The sequence below is a fragment of the Trichomycterus rosablanca genome, chromosome 3 (genome assembly GCF_030014385.1).
Source record: "Trichomycterus rosablanca isolate fTriRos1 chromosome 3, fTriRos1.hap1, whole genome shotgun sequence".
Lineage (NCBI taxonomy): Eukaryota > Metazoa > Chordata > Actinopteri > Siluriformes > Trichomycteridae > Trichomycterus > Trichomycterus rosablanca.
The window spans coordinates 47329246-47353620 of record NC_085990.1 but is presented as its reverse complement, the minus strand read 5'-3'; the positions used below and the strand labels follow the sequence as shown (position 1 = coordinate 47353620).

The 24375-nt window shown below is 42.5% G+C and overlaps 1 protein-coding gene across 1 annotated transcript in view; it reads right to left on the bottom strand.

Moving 5' to 3' along the window:
* foxo6a (forkhead box O6 a) overlaps window positions 1-20415 on the bottom strand; it is a 69179-nt gene extending 48764 nt beyond the window's left edge. The window contains exon 1 of the mRNA XM_062992178.1: window positions 19936-20415. Within this exon, the coding sequence (XP_062848248.1) occupies window positions 19936-20415 (480 nt within the window). The remainder of the gene's footprint in view (window positions 1-19935) is intronic.
* Between the last annotated feature and the right edge of the window lie 3960 nt (window positions 20416-24375).

The window sequence follows — 24375 nt, the reverse complement described above, 5'->3', positions numbered from 1 at the left end:
GGTTGGCTTTAAAAAATAGACACATGAGTGCTGCCAGCATTGCTGCAGAGGTTGAAGACGTGGGAGGTCGGCCTGTCAGTGCTCAGACCATACGCCGCACACTGCATCAACTCGGTCTGCATGGTCGTCATCCCAGAAGGAAGCTGACGCACAAGAAAGCCAACAAACAGTTTGCTGAAGACAAGCAGTCCAAGAACATGGATTACTGGAATGCCCTGTGGTCTGACGAGACCAAGATAAACTTGTTTGGCTCAGATGGTGTCCAGCATGTGTGGCGGCGCCCTGGTGAGAAGTACCAAGACAACTGTATCTTGCCTACAGTCAAGCATGGTGGTGGTAGCATCATGGTCTTGGGCTGCATGAGTGTTGCTGGCACTGGGGAGCTGCAGTTCATTGAGGGAAACATGAATTCCAACATGTACTGTGACATTCTGAAACAGAGCATGATCCCCTCCCTTCGAAAACTGGGCCTCATGGCAGTTTTCCAACAGGATAACGACCACAAACACAACCTCCAAGATGACAACTGCCTTGCTGAAGAAGCTGAAGGTAAAGGTGATGGACTAAACCCAATTGAGCACCTGTGGCGCATCCTCAAGTGGAAGGTGGAGGAGTTCAAGGTGTCTAACATCCACCAGCTCCGTGATGTCATCATGGAGGAGTGGAAGAGGATTCCAGTAGCAACCTGTGCAGCTCTGGTGAATTCCATGCCCAGGAGGGTTAAGGCAGTGCTGGATAATAATGGTGGTCACACAAAATATTGACACTTTGGGCACAATTTGGACATGTTCACTGTGGGGTGTACTCACTTATGTTGCCAGCCATTTAGACATTAATGGCTGTGTGTTGAGTTATTTTCAGAAGACAGTAAATCTACACTGCGATACAAGTTGTACACTGACTACTCTAACTTATATCCAAGTTTTATTTCTATAGTGTTGTCCCATGAAAAGATATAATAAAATATTTGCATACTCACTTTTGTGATACACTGTATATACACGTTTCACTGTGAATGGGAAACTTTTTTAGTGACAGACACATTGCGGGTAGTGTTGGTTCAAATATCACATTTAGTTACTGTCGGTGTAAAGCCCATCTCCCAATCATGCCAGTAAATGAATTACTTAATCTAAACTGCCCTTATATATAGATGTCTGTGTGTGTGTTTGTGTGTGTGTGTGTGTGTGTGTGTGTGTGATGCACTGCTATGGACTGTTAACTGCCCAGGGTGTGCTCTGCCTTGCACCTAGCATTTCCAGGTCACGGTGGGTCTGATTCATTGGGCAAAAGGTATGAAAGACGCCTGACAGGTTGCCAGTCCATCACAGGTCAGACACACATACAATTTAGTAGCTTGACTCCTGAACTCTCAGAGAAATCCCAGGCAGACACAGGGAGAACATGCAAACCTCAGCTTACTAATTGTATGACGGTTAAAAGGACATTTAAAGAAATTTTACAAAACTGGGCACATTCAGACATTTGGACTCATCTGTCTCCCTTAAATATTCTTGAGTACATTGTGCAGGTTCCTCAACCAACATGGAGCTTCACTTCTGCCTTTCCTGTGACAGTTTATTCTATTTGATTATTTTATGTAAATGCTTGCAAGTGTGTGAGCGTGGTAAATGTACAAAATAAAATTAAAAGCTAAGAGGCGAGCTGCACTCAAGACCTTCACTTATAGATCTGTGGGTCCAGTATACCTCAGGGGTCTGTTTGCTACCATCTGGTTGGCCGGCGCCCACACATTCTCTTGTTTGTCGGCCTCTCAGAATTCACACACAATGTAGTTTATTCTTCTCCCACATTATAACACTTCATATACAGCAAGTGGACAAAGGCAACGCTGGCCAAAACGCCTATTTAAGTTCAGTACCCTTTATCAAGTTATTTCTTTGTGCCTGACTGCTCAGTCTTACTTCATCTCACTGCTATTAGTACGGCTGCACTCTAGGCTTGGCACAGATATCTACCACTCATCCCACTTTGTGCTCATAAAGTCCTGGCGCAACAAACCCAGTCCAGAGAGCCAGAAAAAAGAGCACCAAAGCTGAAGACACACATTAACTCACCAAAACACAACACCTCTTCAAGCCAATTTGCAGGGCCTTATGAGATCCATTCTGTTTTCAATTTCTCAGTTCAGTCTTATTTTTTTAAGGTGTACATGGAAGATGCAAGACAGCACACCTAGCAAAAACCAAATTGCCTCATTCCAAGCATAGCTATTTGGTAATAAATAATTAAAACAGGTTTTATTGTGCCTTGAATATGTAAAAGAGGCTTAAAAAAGAGAGGAGAAAAAAGAGCAATCATTTAAGTCAAAGGGAGAATCAGCCACACATCGCATTTAAATGCACACTAATTATTTAATCATTGCCTGTTTTTTTATTTATTTTTTTGTACCACATATAAACTGGTTTTAAAGAAATCTGGAAAAGGGATCTTAAGTTTTAGCAAAATAATCAAATTATTTATCAGATATTTTAAATATTTACTCACTCACTTAACCACTTATCCAATCAGGGTCGCGGGGGGTGCTGGAGCCGATCCCAGCTTTTCAATGGGCGCAAAGCACACAGTAACACCCTGGACGGGGCACCAGTCCATCGCAGGGCAGACACACATACACACACACTCACACACCCATTCACCTATAGGGCAATTCACTGTCTCCAATTAACCTGACTGCATATCTTTGGACTGTGGGAGGAAACCGGAGCTCCCAGAGAAAACCCACTCAGACACGGGGAGAACATGCAAACTCCACACAGAAAGGACCCGGACCGCCCCTCCTGGGGATCGAACCCAGAACCTTCGTGCTGTGAGGTGACAGTGCTACCCACCGAGCCACCATGCCGTAGGGCAATTCAGTGTCTCCAATTAACCTGACTGCATGTTTTTGGACTGTGGAAGGAAACCGGAGCTCCCGGAAGAAACCCACACAGACACGGGGAGAACATGCAAACTCCACACAGAAAGGACTTGAACCCCCCCACCTGGGGATCAAATCCAGGACCTTCTTGCTATGAGGTGACAGTGCTACCCACTTAGCCACCGTGCCACCCTTTAAATATTTATTTATTTTAATTCTTTTTTTTAGGTTTGCACAAAGGAGCAAACATCCATGTGTACATGTACAATATAGAGCCAAAAGTATTTGGACACCTGACTATGAGCCTGTTAGACATCACATTTCATAGTGACGTCTATGTGATCTTTCCAGCTATAACAACAGCCACTCTTTTGAGAAGGCTTCTCACAGGACTTATATGTGAGTATGTCTGTGGGAATTTGTGCCCATTCTGTCAAAAGAGCATTCATATTGCTGGGCACTGGGCAATTAATATTCCAGTTCATTTCAAAACTGTTCAATGGGGCTGTTGCTACAAAGTTTAAGCATATAATGTCCTTTATGTAATTTATTTATTACACCTGCTAGCAATTGTTATGGCTGAAACACATGAGTTAAAAAATTAGAAGGGGTGTCCCAGTACTTTTGTCCATATAGTGTATGTCATTGCAATTTTGGGATTTTACTGCTTTTTATCCTTGTGTTTTTGGTGGGTTTTTTAAAAAAGTGACACTGCTGGATTACAATAAACATACAGCAACTTAATTATTAATTTACAGGTGTAGAAATGTCTTTAATGTAAATAACATGACATGGACTTTTAGTGGCATGGACTTCTAATTCATAAAGCTGATGGCTTTTCTGTTTACATATAGTCAAGTTAAGTCAAATTTATTTGTATAGCACTTTTTACAATAGACATTGGGTGTGTTCAAAAACCTAATGCGCTCTCTACATAGACAGCATTTTACGTCATCCTAAGCGTGCTCCCGAGAAGGAGGCTGTTCGAAATCCTAGATGCCTTAAAATGCTGCCTAGTAAGGTGTTTCAACAGTATTTTGACTCAAGAACAAGTGAGCATCCAATGCTGCCTTAGCGGTGGAGGCAATCCCAGCATTCAGTGTGGCACAACTTTTCTCACAGAAAAATAACATACATGGCGGACGGTGCAGCAAGTGGAGTTATTTTCAAACGTAAATAAATTATTATTGATTTTTAATTTGTATAAACTTGCACAAGTGTCATTTATTTTGACACTTTATTTATGTCGTTTTCGGTACACGGAGGGAGATATTAGTTGACATGCTAGCATGTTGTGCCACCCTATCCCATTGGTTTGAATAGCATGAGGCTAACTGTGTTAGCTGAGTTAGCGAAAACTGATGGAATCGCTGTCTAAATAGCGTGTTCGAATAACATGACTTATAAGTCAATGACTTATTAGAATCCTCTCTACTTAGGCAGCTGTCTATGTAGGCAGTAAGACAGCAAGGCAGCTCACTAGGTTTTCGAACACACTCATAATGTCCTTTATGTATTGATTTATTACATCTGCTAGTAATTGTTGTGGCTGGAACTCATAAATAAAAAAATCCGAAGAGGTGTCTCAGTACTTTTGTCCATTTAGTGTATGTCATGGCAATCTTGGGATTTTAATGCTTTTTGCAACTGTTTTCTCTGGGTGGATAATTGAAATTTACTTTTCTGCCTAAAACAACTTTGTGTTTTTTGGTGGGTTTTCTAAAGATCTGCTGGATTAAAATATACATACAGCAACTTAATTATTCATTTACAGGTATAGAAAGTTCTATAATATTCTTTCTATTAGTTGCATTGACTTCTAATTTATAAAGCTGGTAGCTTTTCTGTTTACATATAGTCAAGTCCGGTCAAATTTATTTGTATAGCACTTTTTACAGTAGACATTGTCTCAAAGCAACTTCACAGAATCCAGGACCGACAGACCAAAAACCCTGGTTAAGCAAGCCGAGGGCGACAGTGGCAGGGGAAAACTTCCTTAAAATTACAGGAAGAAATCTTGAGAGGAACCAGACTCAGCAGGGACCCATCATCTTTGGGTGAATATAATTTGGGCTAGTTTGACTGAGCCTCAAGCATACTAATCAGGAAAGTGTAGGGAGCTCTGTTCAGATCCCTGTCACTTTAAGTTGTTTCTCAGAAACTACAGACCTTATACAGTATATCTGCACAAACAAATGTACAGAGCACATGAAACAGTGATCTCTTTGCCCAGGTTGGAAAGAAAACAGGTCAGCTATGAACTGAAACACAGGTGTTACTATTTACAGTCAAACAAGCATGGCATTGTCATGGGTTTAGAGACTTGAGCACAAGAAATAAGCTCAGAAACTGACATTTTAATGCTCAGCTGTAGTTTGTTCTTGACCACATGAGAGAGGTAAAACAGCAGCAGAGTCACGTTTTGCACAGCAGCCTCTAAGCCCATGGCAAAGTAAAGCTTGTTTAAAAATGAAGTGTTATCAATGCTTTAACCCACTCATCGATTATGCTAGTAAGGCAGTTTTGCTGAAAGGGCAACACAGCTGGTACAGTGCCACACAGCAACATGGGTCAATCTTCCACTTCAATCTTCACCTCCAGTCACTGTCTGGTTTGAGTTTGGCTTATTGTCCTCATGTCCACTTGGGTTTCCTCTGGGTAAACTAATGTTTTCCGAGTCACAATAAAACACCCTAAGGTATGATTAAGCGAATGTGTGTTACACTGCACTGGACCCGCTGTGACCCTGATCAGGATAAAGTGTAGCGGCAATAAACAAATGAATAAAAAAGTCACGTTGGCTAAAAGTCAGTTAAGTACAAAGGAATACACAAACCTAATGAGGTGTGATCACTGATATACTTATACACCCACACTCTAAAACTAATAAAAATGAATATACAAACATGTACAGAGCGGAACCTACTTCTATCTACTTTCAGCTAACCTTGTCAATTTACTTGCAAATCAATTGTACAACTCTATACTGGAATTTTGAACCACTTTTTTGAGGTAAGCAAATGTGTGTTGCACTGCACCGGACCCGCTGTGACCCTGATCAGGATAAAGTGTAGCGGCAATAAACAGTTAAATGCCGCTCAGGTGGCGCAGCGGTAAAAAACACACGCTGTTCACCAGAGCTGAGATCTCGAATACATCGTATCAAATCTCGGCTCTGCCTACAAACTGAGACTGAGCGGCCACATGAACAACGATTGGCCTTTTGTTCAGATAGGGGCGGGATTAAGCCAAATAGGGACTCTCTCTCAGACTAGTGCGATTACGACCTCTGCTGGCTGGTTGGTGGCGCCTGCACGGAGATGGGAAAGGAGTGCGGTAGAGGGTGTGGCTCTCCGTACACAGTGCTGTACTGCACTGCACTCATCTGTTCGATTGCTGTGCACATGTCGGAGGGGGCGTGGAGCAGCCTGGTCCTCCCCAATCAGGAGCAGGGACCAGCATTAGTGAGACGATGATTGACGGGCAGAAATTGGATGCGCTAAAAGTGGGAGAAAAAGGGGAAGAAAAAAAACAGTTAAATAAAAAAAAGTCACATTGGCTAAAAGTCAGTTAAGTATTTTCAAATGTAAATGAAACAAAGGAAAACACAAACCTAATGAGGTGTGATCACTGGTACACTTATACACCCACACACACTCTAAAACTAATAAAAATGAATATACAAACATGTACAGAGCGGAACCTACTTCTATCTACTTTCAGCTAACCTTGTCAATTTACTTGCAAATAAATTTTGCATGAGTAACTCTAATATTCTATCAGCATCAGGATCATGGTGTTCTGTTCTGGCTTTGCAACATCCTGTGTAGTCTGTGTACCATGTGTGACTTTGAAGACCACTGAGGAAACATGTAAAGCCAGGCGGTGTCTCATGGAGTTTAAATCCAGCCACCGCTGTTCCCATTTCAGCGAGGAGCTTAACCTTAGATGCCCTCCCTCAAAAGCCCAGCTGAGCTGAATTACACTGGAGAGTGGAGCAGTACAGTTCGTGCTGGATTCCAGGATGGCCCAGGAGAAGAGCAAGAAAGTGGAAGCTGGCATTTACTTACAACCCAGTCGATAAAACTATCTGTGCCATTATATGTAATTGTGTTGCCTTACTTTTCTAATGTGTGATATAATGAAATATAAATCAGATATGACCTCAGGTTATACATACCTCAGAGTTTTAAACCAAATGGAGTGATAAAATATTCTTTTTACACTTAACCTGTCTACTTGTTCTGATGGAGAAATGTGGAATTTGCAAAACAAATCACTAAAAACTACAATATTAAAGTCTGACTACATGCAGATACTACTTGGTAAATGTATTGAATATTGTCACTGTCCGATGGAAAACACGTACACTATATTGCCAATCCAATCCAAAAGTATTCGCTCATCTGCCTTCACACACATATGAACTTGAGTGACTCCCATTCTTAATCCATAGGGTTTAATATGATGTCGGCCCACCCTTTGCAGCTATAACAGCTTCAGCTCTTCTGGGAAGGCTTTCCACAAGGTTTAGGAGTGTGTTTATGGGAATTTTTGACCATCCTTCCAGAAGCGCATTTGTGAGGTCAAACACTGATGTTGGACGAGAAGGCCTGGCTCACAGTCTCCGCTCTAATTCATCCCAAAGGTGTTCTATCAGGTTGAGGTCAGGACTCTGTACAAACCAGTCAAGTTCTTCCACACCAAACTCACTCATCCATGTCTTTATGGACTTTGCTTTGTGCACTAGTGCACAGTCATGTTGGAACAGGAAGGGGCCATCCCCAAAGTGTTCCCACAAAGTTGGGAGCATGAAATTGTCCAAAATCTTCTGGTATGCTGAAGCATTAAGAGTTCCTTTTACTGGAACTAAGGGGCCGAGCCCAACTCCTGAGTAACAACCCCACACCATAATCCCCCCTCCACCGAACTTTACTCTTGGCACAATGCAGTCAGTCAAGTACCGTTCTCCTGGCAACCGGCAAACCCAGACTCGTCCATCAGATTGCCAGACGGAGAAGCGTGATTCGTCACTCCAGAGAACATGTCTCCACTGCTCTAGAGTCCAGTGGCGGCGTGCTTTACACCACTGCATCCGACACTTTGCATTGCGCTTGGTGATGTAAGGCTTGGATGCAGCTGCTCGGCTATATAAACCCATTCCATGAAGCTCTCTACGCACTGTTCTTGAGCTAATCTGAAGGCCACATGAAGTTTGGAGGTCTGTAGCGATTGACTCTGCAGAAAGTTGAGACCTCTGCGCACTATGCGCCTCGGCATCCGCTGACCCCGCTCTGTCATTTTACGTGGCCTAACAATTTCATATCAAACAACACAGAACCCCAGAAATGGACTGGACAAATTTATCTGCACATTCAATTTTATATTTGTTTGCACCTGTTGGAAACAAAAACTGAAATCAATCTCTTCCTGTAGCCATGAAAGAGTTTCTTACACCTCTATACTGGAATTTTGGACCACTCTGTTTTGCCAACAGCATCAATAATTTTAAGAGTGCTCTTTCTCCCAACTGCTGTCTTAAATTCTCACCACAGGGATTTAGATCTGGACTTATTTACATTTTCATTTTTGCCATTTAGCAGACGCTTTTATCCAAAGCGACTTACAAAACCGCGGCAGTATATTGTCTAAGCAATTGCAGGTCAAGGGCCTTGCTCAAGGGTCCAACAGTGGCAACCTGGCAGTGGTGGGGCTTGAACCAGTGACCTTTCGATTACTAGTCCAGTACCTTTTTTTTTTTTTTTTTTTAATTTTCTATTTCCCCCCACTTTTTCTCCCCTAATCTAGTCGTGTCCAATTACCCTGAATGCGTCCTCTATACTGATTCGACCCTTCACCGCTGACTGAGGACGCCTTTTAACTGACATACACCCCCTCCGGCAGGTACAGTCAGTACAGACTGCATTTTTCACCTGCACGAGTCGAGTTCACACACTGACGGGCACTGTGTATGGCGGGCCACACCCCCATCAGCATTATTCCTCAGCCCTGTGCAGGGGCCATCAGTCAGCCAGCAGGGGCCGCAGTCGCACCAGTTATGAGGACCTATGATCCGACTTTCTTACCCTCTAACCCTGAACAACAGATAATCGTTGTTCATGCTGCCGTCCAGCCCAGTCGGAAAGGCAGAGATGAGATTCAATACGATGCATTCGAAACCCCAACTCTGGTGCGCTAGCGTACCTTTACCGCTGCACCACCTGAGCGGCCTACTAGTCCAGTGCTTCTTGTCGGAAGTCCCATAACCTCTGACAGAGACCCAGCATTTTAAAACTGTGCACTACATTGTGCGACAAAATTCTTTGGTACTCTTTAGATTTCATGATGCCAGGCTTCCAGTGCAAGAAGCATCAAAGCAACCCCAAAATATCAGTGCACATCCACCACGTTTGACTGTAGGGACTGTGTTCAGATTTTTAAGCAATGATGTGCTTTATCAGAAAGAATATTCTTGCAAGGATTGGGGCCTCTTTGAGTAAGTTCTGGCAAATTCCAGTCTGGCTTTTAATGCTTTTGTGACAGTAGTGGGTCCTCCTGGATCTCCTACCACAGTGTCCCACTTTATTCTATTCAGTAATCTTTCATTGCAATCTTACACCGATCAGCCATAACATTAAAACCACCTCCTTGTTTCTACACACATTGTCCATTTTATCAACTCCACTTACCATATAGGAGCACTTTGTAGTTCTACAATTACTGACTGTAGTCCATCTGTTTCTCTGCATGCTTTGTTAGCCCCCTTGCATGCTGTTCTTCAATGGTCAGGACCACCACAGGACCATCACAGAGCAGGTATTATTTGGGTGGTGGGTCATTCTCAGCACTGCAGTGACACTGACATGGTGGTGGTGTGTTAGTGTGTGTTGTGCTGGTATGAGTGGATCAGACACAGCAGCGCTACTGCGCTACACCTCACTGTCACTGCTGGACTGAGAATAGTCCACCAACCAAAAATATATACGGCCAACAGCACCCCGGTTAGCATCCTGTGACCACTGATGAAGGTCTAGAAGATGACCAACTCAAACAGCAGCAATAGATGATTGATTGTCTCTGACTTTACATCTACAAGGTGGACCAACTAGGTAGAAGTGTGTAATAGAGTGGACAGTGAGTGGACACGGTATTAAAAAACTCCATCAGCGCTGCTGTGTCTTATCCACTCACTTCAGTGCTGAGAATGATCCACCACCCAAATAATACCTGCTCTGTGGTGGTCCAGTGGGGGTTCTGACCATTGAAGAACAGGGTGAAAGCAGGCTAAAAAAGTATGTTGAGAAACAGATGGACTACAGTCAGTAATTGTAGAACTACAAAGTGCTTCTATATGGTAAGTGGAGCTGTGGACAGTGGACAGTGTGTGTAGAAACCAGGAGGTGGTTTTAATGTTATGGCTGATCAGTGTATGATGCCCTGTGATGAATTGGCTCACTGTCCAGGGTATATTCCTGCCTCATGCCACATGTTTCAACTGGCTTTATTACTAAAGATTCGTTATCTAAATCATAATTAAAATATTTTAAATAAACCTTTTTTCATTTATTCCTTTCTCTCAGTCTCCGTCTAACTTCCTGACTCTTATTTTGCTAGTTTATATACAGTGGCAGGCTGCTGACCTTATGCACTGCTGGTCTCTGCTCTTACCTAAAGACACGTTATAAATAACACTCTCGTCACTTCAGATTAGAGCCTCAGACTGACTGCTTGGCACCCACTCTGACCTAAATCACAATCCCCTGGCATCAAAACGCCAGCAGTCAGGTGCTCATACACTTCATCAGTTGCTTACTCTCATACATACACACTCCTACACTCGTGCACATAAGCACCCACACTTAGCTCAATCTTTTTACATATTTGCCTAGAAAGAAATTAAGCAAGAATGCGGTGCAGCTTCATGACTTTAGAGCTTCTGTTTCACTCAACTTTTTTATTTCCCACGTGTCCTGAAACAATAGCACACAACAAACATTTAAGCAGCACAAAATCTGCTGCTTTTGCATGTTGTCACACTGATCAGAGGATCCCCTGCACACACTTCTACAGAATACGACACCACTGCCTCAGCAGTGTCAGAAAAACTCCAGCACACTCTTAACATAATTACACAACTACAACCAGGAGGCACAGTGGGTGCCGTGCGGCATAGCGGCTCCTGGGAGCCTGCATTTGAGACTCATTGTAACAAGTTTTGCATGTTCTTCTCCGAGTCATTAGTGAAGCTAATATGTGATAGACCTCTGCTTATTCTAGCAGGGTTTACAGGAGGTGCTGAGCCCACCACAGCCCTGACCAGCATTAAGCAGTAAGTAAAAATAAATGAATGTAACAGAAGATAGGTAGTCCTACAGGGAGGTTGTAGCTTTGTGGTTAAGGTACTGAATTAGTAATCAGAAAGTTGCTGGTTCAAGCCCCACCACTGCCAAGTCACTGTTGGGCCCTTGGGCAAGGTCCTTAACCCTCAATTACTTAGACTGTATACTGTCCCAGTACTGTAAGTCGCTTTTGGATGAAAGTATCTGCTTCTCTATGTCCTCGGCTGCTCCCGTTAGGGGTCGCCGGCGGATCGTGATCTGCATTATTGATTTGGCACAGTTTTTACGCCGGATGCCCTTCCTGACACAACCCTCCCTATTTATCCGGGCTTGGGACAGGCACTACAATGCACTTGTTTATGCATCCTAGCGGCTAGGTACCTATAGGACAATTCAGTGTTGTCCAATTAGCCTGGCTGCATGTTTCTGGACTGTGGGAGGAGAAACGGGGAGAACATGCAAACTTAGCCACCGTTCCGCCCGCATGAAAGCGTCTGCTTAATGCCGAAAATGTAAATGTAGACCAGTGTTTAACTTGGAGATTGTGGGTTCAAATCTTAGGTCTGCCAAAAAGCCACAAAAGGGCTCTTAAATAAGAACCAGTTACAATTAACTGCTCAGCTATACATCATTCTTACTTGTCGGTCGTCTGTCTGAGTGGAGTTTAACATTTTCTCCTTGTGTGCATGGGGGTTTCATCTGTGATTCCTTCCATCTGCACAAGCTGGATTGGCTACTCTAGCTTGCCCATAGGTGTAAATAAGTGTGTGTTAATGTTTTAAGTGTGTTTGAAGGTAGTGCTAGACCCACTGTGACTCTGACCAGGACAAAGCAGTTAGTGAACATAAACGAATGTTAACGTCACTGTGGAAAATGTGGCTACCAGAACCTAAAAAGGTGTGATCACTGGAGTATACACAGACAGACAAATAGACAGGCACACACACACACACCTAACCTCTAAAAGCTAAAGCGTAGGTCAGAGATTAAACAAAAATTTGGAAATCTGGAGTTCTTACTGTTTAACTGATAAATCTAGAAGCTTCAGTCCATTTTTAAAATATATAACTATGTTGCTATTTACAGGCTGCTTTAATCAGTATTGTAGTTCTCCTCTTATAGTGCACGGTATATAAACATTTATTTCCTGCTCTCTTATAAAGTATTTCTAAAAACCATACATAAGTCACAATAAAAAAAGATAGACGCTTATCAATAATATACTCAGCACCAGGAGTTATGTTTAGATAGTGTGTCAAATAGACACTCTTATTTTAGTATGCAGCCAATATATACCAGGGACAGTGCTAGCCTAGTGGCTTTTTGGGCTATCAACCGGAAGATTGGTGGTTCAAATCCAGGCAAATCCTGCTATGCAGCCACTGTTGGGTCCTTGAGCAAGGCCCTTATCCCTGTCTGCTCCAGGGGTGCTTTTTGATGGCTGACCCTGCACTCTGACCCCAGCTTCCAAACAAGCTGGGATATGCGAAGAAAGAATTTCATTGTACTGTACAACTGTATATGTATATATGACAAATAAAGTATATCTTCTATAAAACAATTTAGGTTATATTTTAAGGCACCAGCACGTGTTTATATTGTGTCTAACAGAAACAGAGTGCTATCTATAACTGAAGACGTGCATGCTTTTAAAAGATTGACTAATCACCCTCATTACTCAGGCTTTGTCTGGACAGGTTCTAAAAGCTGCTGCAGTAGTAGACTTACTGTGCTTATGGTAAACCCCTTAATTTGCTCTTATGCAAGCCTGAACTGTGACACACATGAAGGCCACTTTTGTCCTGGTGTAGAGACAATGGAGGTCGGACACCTCTAGACACACCTCAAGACAGCTTGTGTAATTGAGTTGGCTTTGTAGTAGGTCACCGTGCCCTGACCAAAGTGTCCATTGACCATGTGTGAGCTTTTTATGAGCTCGGCTCCTTTTTTCACAGCCCACAAAGTGGTGAGCCACTCATGGTGAGGTCTTCTATTTGCATTTTTTCTCAATGCATTAACTTTTTGGAACAGTCTAACGATTATTCATTCATTTTGTTAGGCTCTGTGGCATCAGGGGAATGTACCATCTCTCCCTGATGCCACAGGCCTTACAGAGCAGAAACGAGCTGTGCCTTTAAGTACCTGGCCAGCTCGTTAGGGCGAAGTGGCTACACCTGTGCCTTCCCTTATTTAAGGGATAGGTGCAGAGCTGTAGCCGTCGCACCTTCTGCTCATGTTGGCCGATTCTTTTTTCTTTCTTTGAGTTTGTTTGACACTGCGGTGTCCTTTTATGTTTATTGTTTTTTTTTTATCTTCAGGTTGTGCCGCCGCACTGTGCCGCCGCCGCCGTGCCGCTGCCGCCGGGCCACCGCTAGTGGGCGCCACCACGCCGCCGCCGCCGCCAAGCTGCCGCCATAGTGCCGCAGCTGTCGTGCCGCCGCCGCCGCCTGGTTGCCGCTCTCAGGTCGCCGTCGGGCCGCTGCCGCCGAGCCGTCGAGCCGCCGTGCCGCCGCCACCTAGAGACCCCATGACTGCGCCCAGAGGAACCTGACCCCCTCCCAGCTACCGCTGGTGACAGCGTCACGTTCCGCCCTCTGGAGCGCAGGAGCAAATGGCCACTTCCCAGCCACCCTGGCTGGTGACAGCGCCTTTGCTTTTAACTTTTGAAATCCGCAAGTAAATCACACCCGGTGGATGGCATGGCGCTGACCAGCATTAACTGCTGGTGAGCGCCGTGCCATTTATCTACCGGCGGTGTTATCCCCCCTTCTTCGGCCAACAGCGCGAGGTTTCCCACCTCGCGAACCCGGTCGCTTCGCCTCTTTAGTGCTGGGAGCGGTTTTGCTTTCAGCGTTGCTGTGGCAGCGTGCTTAAGCTCCCAGCCTGGAGGTGAGCGACCAGGGTTCGCGCCTCGCGCTTTCCCTTTTTCCCCTTTATGTTTTTTCCCTTGTTTCTTTCAGTCTGGCGTCACCGGCTGCCTTCGGGATTCCCCGAAGTGTTTTTTGTTACTGTTATTCCTTTTATTTTATGTATATTATGTTTATGATTTTGTAAATAAAACCTTTTTTAGTTAAACCTCCGCATCCTTGGGTCCTTCCTCCCACATCATAACACATTTACTGTCTGTTTACCACCGATTTATTCTGTTCAGGATTAATTGGGTAGGAATTACACTGGACAGGTCACCAGTTCATCAGATGGAAGACACACTCACACACACACATACATTCACACTCACTTAGGATAGTTTTAGTAGCTCAGATTGGCTTGACTACATGTTTTTGGACTTGTGGTAGGAAACTGGAGTATCCTGAAGAAACCCACATGGACACAGAGAGAACATGCAAACTCCACACAGAAAAGGACCCTGGTCGCCCAGCCGAGGAATCAAACTTAGGTGCTATTCCTACTTGGTAAAGAGAGTAAGTGAGTGAGTGCTGTCATGTAATAATCTTGTGAATGAAAATAAAGAAATAAAGAAACAGAATGATGTTGAAATGAGATGCAAATGTTTTAAAATATAAAAATATACACTGATATACACTTTGTAGTTCTACAATGACTGACTGTAGTCCATCTGTTTCTCTGCATGCTTTGTTAGCCCCCTTTCATGCTGTTCTTCTATGGTCAGGACTCTCCCAGGACCACCACAGAGCAGGTATTATTTGGGTGGTGGATCATTCTCAGCACTGCAGTGACACTGACATGGTGGTGGTGTGTTAGTGTGTGTTATGCTGGTATGAGTGGATCAGACACAGCAGCGCTGATGGAGTTTTTAAACACCTCACTGTTGCTGCTGGACTGAGAATAGTCCACCAACCAAAAATATCCACCCAACAGCATCCCGTGGGCAGCGTCCTGTGACCACTGATGAAGGTCTAGAAGATGACCAACTCAAACAGAAGCAATAGATCAGCGATCGTCTCTGACTTTACATCTACAAGGTGGACCAACTAGGTAGGAGTGTCTAACAGAGTGGACAGTGAGTGGACACGGTATTTAAAAACTCCAGCAGCACTGCTGTGTCTGATCCACTCATACCAGCACAACACACACTAACACACCACCACCATGTCAGTGTCACTGCAGTGCTGAGAATGATCCATCACCTAAATAATACCTGCTCTGTGGTGGTCCTGTGGGGGTCCTGATCATTAAAGAACAGCATGAAAGGGGGCTAACAAAGCAAAGAGCTAAAAATTTATGTAGAGAAATAGATAAACCACAGTCAGTAATTGTAGAACTACAAAGTGCTTTTATATGGTAAGTGGAGCTGATAAAATGGACAGTGAGTGTAGAAACAAGGAGGTGGTTTTAATGTTATGGCTGATCAGTGTAGATGTAAAAAGTCTTCAAATGTAGATCATCCGAGAGACTGAACAGACACATCCTTTGTCAGCATGACTAAGCTACAAGACAACAATACCACACAAGGGACTCTGGCCCACCTTAGGGATAAACCACATGAGTGTGACCGAGGTACCTGAAGGACTCAGGTGTTTTACGTAATGTTTGAGGGCAGTTAATCACCACACTTTAAGGATTATGTTCATGCTTGGGTATGCTTGAATTATGCTATTTAAACAGGCAGAATAATACAAAGGATTACATGTGAGATCAGGAACACAAAGCTTATTGCACTTTGCACAAAGTCAGATGGATAAAAAGAAATCCAAAAGAGATATACACTAAACAGATAAATGGATAACAGTTAGTACTTTAAAAAGTGTGAAGAGAATTTCTAAAATGTTGAAGGGTACAACGTGGACTATTATACAAACATAGTACAAACTTTTGTAATAATTATACAATTATTTTTAGAAGGTTGGAATAAAAGGGCTGTAAACCAGCACTGTGTTGTTTTTTGTGTGTATATTAATCGTATACAGAATTGCATTCTGGGAAAAAGCTAAACTCCTACTCCTGGTGGTAAATGTGGTTACGAAGCAAAATGTATAATCATCTCATGTGAACCGACACATTATTCTATTTTATATTTCTACATTTACACTGTCCGTTGTGACGAAGAACAACAGTAGCAATAAATTAGTGGTTCATTCTCACAGCCAAACATGGGAAACTAATGAACTGTAAATTAAAAGCTGTGTAATAATTATGAAAAATGATCATGAGCGTATTATCAGGAGCACACTGTTAGGAGAATAATGGATTCTCTTTCTAAATCTGGCAACACTTTTTTTCTAATGCTATCTCACAGAGATTTCCTTGCCTTCACTTTGGCTTGCTTTTAAGGGTCTAAAGCCAGACTCCACTTATCATATAGTTTAAGTAGACGTAATTGATCTTGATTTTGGATCATGATGATGAGAGCAAATGAAGTGGATACAGTTGTGCAAAAAGGAAAGGTGGTGTACTATAGAGTCGTGGAAAAAAGGTCTGGATGAGTCAGAATTATCCTTTACCATATTCTCAACAAGTGAGTAAGTGCATGAGTGGATTACTACAAGAAAGTGGTACAGATTCAAGTGCTTGACCCCTACATTAAAGGGACCAGGTGAATCTCTAAATAAGTTGCAAGAATAGTTTGGTCCACTTGTTTTTTCAGAGAAAAGGGTCATTGCAAATCAATACAATACATTAATTATTTTAAAATTAATATTTGATCAGTGTGATGGAACATTTCTTTTGTGGTGCAAGCAGTCTCCAGGATGACAATGCTCCCATCCACTGGGCAAGTGGGGTCACTAAATTGTTTAACGAGTGTCAAAACGGTCACATGAGCCTAATAAATTTGTACACCTATTGGGAGATTGTACTGTATGTAAACTGTATGTATGTGCAAATGTGTATTCAATATAAGCATTTATTGAAGGCCAGCGACCAATTACATAATTCACTGCACTGAAGAGGGAACCAGGCTTTCCTTTCTATATCCACAAATTAAAATTCTCCATTAAACTTGTATGTATATGTAATTTTTAATTACATATATATATATATATATATATACTGTGTATATATATATATATATATATATATATATATATATATATATATATATATATATATATATATATACAGTGTATCACAAAAGTGAGTACACCCCTCACATTTCTGCAAATATTTCATTAAATCTTTTCATGGGACAACACTATAGACATGAAACTTGGATATAACTTAGAGTAGTCAGTGTACAGCTTGTATAGCAGTGTAGATTTACTGTCTTCTGAAAATAACTCAACACACAGCCATTAATGTCTAAATAGCTGGCAACATAAGTGAGTACACCCCACAGTGAACATGTCCAAATTGTGCCCAAATGTGTCGTTGTCCCTCCCTGGTGTCATGTGTCAAGGTCCCAGGTGTAAATGGGGAGCAGGGCTGTTAAATTTGGTGTTTTGGGTACAATTCTCTCATACTGGCCACTGGATATTCAACATGGCACCTCATGGCAAAGAACTCTCTGAGGTCTGAGGATGTGAGAAATAGAATTGTTGCTCTCCACAAAGATGGCCTGGGCTATAAGAAGATTGCTAACACCCTGAAACTGAGCTACAGCATGGTGGCCAAGGTCATACAGCGGTTTTCCAGGACAGGTTCCACTCGGAACAGGCTTCGCCAGGGTCGACCAAAGAAGTTGAGTCCACGTGTTCGGCGTCATATCCAGAGGTTGGCTTTAAAAAATAGACACATGAGTGCTGCCAGCATTGCTGCAGAGGTTGAAGACGTGGGAGGTCAGCCTGTCAGTGCTCAGACCATACGCCGCACACTGCATCAACTCGGTCTGCATGGTCGTCATCCCAGAAGGAAGCTGACGCACAAGAAAGCCAGCAAACAGTTTGCTGAAAACAAGCAGTCCAAGAACATGGATTACTGGAATGCCCTGTGGTCTGACGAGACCAAGATAAACTTGTTTGCCTCAGATGGTGTCCAGCATGTGTGGCGGTGCCCTGGTGAGAAGTACCAAGACAACTGTATCTTGCCTACAGTCAAGCATGGTGGTGGTAGCATCATGGTCTTGGGCTGCATTAGTGTTGCTGGCACTGGGGAGCTGCGGTTCATTGAGAGAAACTTGAATTCCAACATGTACTGTGACATTCTGAAACAGAGCATGATCCCCTCCCTTCGAAAACTTTTTTTCCAACAGGATAACGACCCCAAACACAACCTCCAAGATGACAACTGCCTTGCTGAGGAAGCTGAAGGTAAAGGTGATGGACTAAACCCAATTGAGCACCTGTGGCGCATCCTCAAGTGGAAGGTGGAGGAGTTCAAGGTGTCTAACATCCACCAGCTCCGTGATGTCATCATGGAGGAGTGGAAGAGGATTCCAGTAGCAACCTGTGCAGCTCTGGTGAATTCCATGCCCAGGAGGGTTAAGGCAGTGCTGGATAATAATGGTGGTCACACAAAATATTGACACTTTGGGCACAATTTGGACATGTTCACTGTGGGGTGTACTCACTTATGTTGCCAGCTATTTAGACATTAATGGCTGTGTGTTGAGTTATTTTCAGAAGACAGTAAATCTACACTGCTATACAAATTGTACACTGACTACTCTAAGTTATATCCAAGCTTCATGTCTATAGTGTTGTCCCATGAAAAGATATAATAAAATATTTGCAGAAATGTGAGGGGTGTACTCACTTTTGTGATACACTGTATATATATATTTGTAGAGTTCTTAATCTAACACACTAAATTAAAAAAAAGAAATAACCACACTAACAAAACACTTTAAAAAATAATAATATTAAAATATTAAATATTCATTATATTTAAATTAAATCTTAACTTAATTTTTAAGTAGCTATATTAAGGGCAGTGATAGCTCAGTGGTTAAGGTACTGGGCTATTAATCAAAAGGTTGCCGATTCAAGCCTCACCGCCACTGTTGGGCCCCTGAGCAAGGCCCTTAACCCTCAATTGCTCAAAACTCTGTTCAGTCATAACTGTAAGTCGCTTTGGATAAAAGCATCTGCTAAATGCAGAAAATGTAAATGTAAGTATCAGAATCATTTAATAATCAAATACCTATGTACCATGGATGAATAGCAACCCAAACAACAAATATATATTTCTTAATGTTAAAAGTGGATGGGGTGCTCATTACCTGGTCAGTACCAGGTTCAAAACCCACCAAAGCCAAGATTCCACTGTTGGGTGCTTGATTATATCCAGTCTCAATTCAAAAACTAGGTTAATGTAATAATTCATCATAGTATAAGCCTAATAACGGACACTGTAGGACAGCCCAGATGCAACCCTTCCAGATGTAAGGAAAACTTATCTATTGTGAAAACACTACTGGTACAAAGCAGTTCCCCAGAAAACAAACGTCTCCAAACGTTCTTACAAAGTTATGAACACCCTTAAATTAATGGGACGTTCTTAGAAAGTTTTATGTTCTTCCTATAAATGTTACAGTGTCACGATTATAATATACTGTATATTCGATTAATAATTAATTAATAGTACTACTTAACGTAAGAAATGTACAGTTGATGATTATGGTCTAAAGTCTAAACCAGCAGTTTTGGAATAGAAACAGACAAGCTTGTCCATGTCTATTATCATCTAAAAGTGTTACAGATTGTGTCATGTTTTATAACTAGTAAAAAAAAACCTTGAGATAACGTTAAAAACTGGACACAAAATGTTGAACTAAAAGGAACTTTAGGAGAACGTTTAACAGTTTGAGTTTCACGTTTGATTTAGGCTACTTCCATAGGTGCAGCAGGTGTGCCTTACCTTCCACCCTGCCGAGCTATTGCTGTCCCCTTTATCCTTGAAATAAGGAACGAATCGCACCATCCAGTCGTAGATCTGTGACAGGGTGAGTCTTTTTTCGGGCGTGCTCTCTATAGCGCGGGTGATCAGGTCAGCGTAGGAAAGGTTGCCCCACGCGTTGCGTCGGGAGGACTTTGCTTTGCGCAGCTGCCCAGCCACATCGAGCGCAGCGGCGGTCAGGCATGGCATCAGTGCCGCTCCAGGTTCACGCTTTAGTTCGCCCAGATTCACGCTTTTCCTTCCCGATCTGCACGACTGATTCTGTCCTATGTCTGCTTCGGTCTTTAACACGGTTAGTGGACAGGGAGCACCGTTTAGGTCTGCGGGGAAGTCCTCGGGACACGGTGGCGGCCAGGTGCAGGAGCGCGGCCGGCTGAGCGGCTCCAGGTCCGAGTCCAGATCAAGCTGACGCGTCTCCAACTCCTCGTCCTCCACCATCATAGTCTGGAATAATAGTGAATCCAAAGTAATCAGTGCGTCTTTATTAATCAGAAATGTTTACTTTTAAGGGAGATCCGGTGAAGGAAACAGCATTTCACACCGACAGGTTGATGTCTCACAATCCTATGCGTAAAAACGATCGTCGATGGAACAATATTCGGCATTGCACGTTTTTGTTAAATGACTTTATGGACCATTGAGGAGGGCAAAGCAATATCCAGTCAGTCAGTGTGAAATAAAAAGCAATGAGCTGAGAAGATTCTCAATCTGTAAGCTGATCGTGCTTTCAGTTATACCGGCTGCAGCAACAGATGATATCTCAGATGCGACCAGGGTTCCATTGAGAAAAGTTCCAGCTTTACTTTACTAATAAACAGTATCAGTGTTGATGAATGTCCAATAAATTGAAATTCCTCAGTCAGCTGGAGCAGAAGTGCGCACCGTTGCTCAGTCATGCGTTATGTGCATGGTGACACCACCTTGCTCAAATCAGAGTAAAATATTCCAGACGTTTTTGGTTCAAAATCTCATCATCAATCCAAGGTTCGAGTGCAGCAGTTGTTCCTCGCTTAGCTGTATCACTATGAGCCGGTAAGATCGGTGCATGTGTTCATGCGTTGCTACTCTCAGTTCTCTTGATGGTTGTAAAATGATGACGCGCCGGTGGTGTGCAGTTGAAGAAATGCAGCTCGCCTGCAATTGGACAGACAGGAGCGTGCACCCTGAACGAAGCCATGCCCATCTATTGCACTGGGCAAGATTAAGGGTGAACAAATTCTTTAAGACGTTTCGACCAGTGATGGTCTATCCATCTCCAGCTAACAAATCCTTGTGAAAGACATTTCCACACAGATCTCAGCCACAGGCTTTATGTTCACACGAAGAGCACGCAATGGCATCTCAACTTCTATATGTCTGAATAAGCAGGTGTAATCCAAGAGCAACCAAAAACAGGTCTGTCATGAAATAGAAGCTGCTGGAACATGGGTCACAGTGTTCACAGCCAAACAAGCCTTATCTTAACATGGGCTTAGATGCCTCTACCAATTAAAAGCAACTGATGCTGCTTTTTCTGGATTTTGGTAACAACACATTTTAGTCAAGCATTAAGGTTGGCTGGCTTTTTCTCTCACTACAGCCTCTAAGCCCTCTACGTTTGTAAGATTTTAACATCATGTTTTACACTTCAGTTACATTCATGACAGAATAGATGTTTCAGGTAGATACACAAGATTCATCAGTTCACAAGTTTTAACATCAAACACAGTCATGGACAATTTTGTATTTCCAATTCACCTCTTTTGCATGTTTTTGGACTGTGGGAGGAAACCGGAGCTCCAGGAGGAAACCCACGCAGACACGGGGAGAACATGCAAACTCCACACAGAAAGGACCCAGACCGGCCCACCTGGGGATCAAACCGGAACACCCCACAAGAACAGGAACACCCCACAAGAGCTGCAGTTTTGGAGATGCTCTGACCCAGTCCTCTAGCCATCATAATTTGGTCCTTGTCAAACTCGCTCAAATCCTCACGCTCGCCCATTTTTCCTGCTTCTAACGTCAACTTTGAGAATAAAATGTTCACTTGCTGCCTAATATATCCAACCCACTAACAGGTGTCGTGATGAAGAGATAATCAGTGTTATTCACTTCACCTGTCAGTGGTCATAATGTTATGTCTAGTCGGTGTATGGTTGCACTTAAAGCAAATGGTGGCTTATTGAAGCAATGAATTAGGGTGCTGATCATTTCAATGGTATTCATATTTATTTCTGATTCAAAATGAGCCATTAAAGCTGAAAAATGTTTTAATTGGCTTTAATTTCAGGCTGTAAGACAAACCGGTGACTATTTTAAAATGGTATAATAATTTTTACAGGCTTTGTAACTTCCATTCATTGATGCATTAATTCATTTATTCATTCAATGTCTGTTTTACCACCATGCACTTTTTCCTGCTCAGTGTCGCGGTGGGTCTCATTTATTGGGCAAAAGGCAGGAAACACCCCGGACAGGTGGCCCATCACAGGGTAAACACACACATTTACACACCCACTTAGGACTGTATGCCTTTGGACTTATGGGAGAAAACTGGAGCAGCCAGAGGAAACCCATGCAGACACAGGGAGAATATGCAAACTTCACACAAACCTCATTTTCAGAGCCGCTTAGGTGGCGCAGCGGTAAAAACACATGCTGGAACACCAGGGCTGGAATCTCGAATACATCGTATCGAGTCTCAGCTCTGCCTGCCAGCTGGGCTGAGCGGCCACATGAACAACGTTTGGCCTGTTTTTCAGATAGGGGTGGGATTAAGCCAGATAGGGTCTCTCTCATAACTAATGCAATTACGACCTCTGCTGGCTGATTGATGGCACCTGCACAGAGATGGGAAAAGAGTGCTGTCAGGGTGTGTCTCTCCGTACACAGTGCCGATCCGCATTTCACTCGTCAAAGTGTAGGTAACAAAATGCATATGGCTGCTGCCCATGTGTCGGAGGGGGCATGGGTTAGCTTTGTTCTCCTCAATCAGAGCGGGGATCAGCATTGGTGGAGAAGAAGCATGAAGCAATCGTGCAATTGGATGCCCTAAATAGGAGAAAAAGGGGAGAAAATGCATTTAAAAAAACCTCATTCAAGTTGGGACATTTTGTTTAATGCAATTAAAACTAGAACGTGTGATTTGTTAATCCTCTTACACCTTTATCAAAGATTTCCTATGTTTTCACTGATCAACTTAATTGTATTATATGTCTAATTCTCCTACATTTACAATAAAAGACAGATCTGGCAGATGCTGAGGTATATTAATGGAGGTATATTAACAAATGAAATGAAGTAGAGCAGATAAAACATTAAATATATTGGGTTCAAACGGTCTGCAATCAAATAAAAGTCAAAGTAAATGTAAGGAACACTGCATTTTCATTTTTTATTTGCATTTTACATACTGTCCAAACTTTTTCTGATTTGGGGTTGTATAATATGCTCATCTGGGGGGTTTGTATGATTAAATAAAATGAAGATAAATTCACTCTACACTTGGGTTTGCTGTGTATAAGCAACCTCAGTCTTGGTAAGGTCTTAAAATTAAACAAGACAAATTGGGTGAGTGAGTCCCTCAGTTAACTACCATGTTTTACACCTTAAAACATTACATTTGTGATCTTCCAAGCCTGATTAGTTCTAAGTATTGTCAAGCTAAAGAGTCCAGACGTCAAGATGTTTATAATAGCCAGAAAGACTCAGTAATTTCTGATTTAACTTAAACATACAGTATGATTATATTTTTGTTAACGCTTTACACTGTTTTGAATGTATACGGTCTTTTTTAGGACAGAGTGAGGATAAGACACAATTAAGCTAAATATTTTGTAAGTGACACAAGTTACCACAAACCAAATCCACAGATCACGTCTATGCACTAGCATGAATTCCTTGCTAGATCCACCCAGCACACCTACTATTTGGACACACTCAGAAGTTACACAATACTCCCACTGAATCTTTAACGTGTGGTGCCATTTACTTGGAAAATGACAACTGTGTTATTGCTACTGCTAAACATAGAACAGGTATGAGATGTACTTATGAGTCATATGCAACCTGTTACTCCGCCAACAGTCTCCTAGGATTTGGCTTTTATGGATTTAGCATGTCCCAATCTACATTTTCTATCTAATAACAAGCCTAACAAAACAGTTTAGAGGGTTGTTGATTAGAAAATGCAATAACTAACTAGTCCCACACATATGCTGAATCCCTAAGTCAGTAGTAATATTAGGGTGCCCAACTAATGCTGCTGTTTATACCAGGTTTCGGGAACTGATTCCACTAATATAAAACTGACTGTTATATATTTAATCCAGCTATATACATAAGTTACATGATCAGGCATAACATTATGACCACCTCATTGTTTCTACATTCACTGTCCATTTTATCAGCTCCACTTAC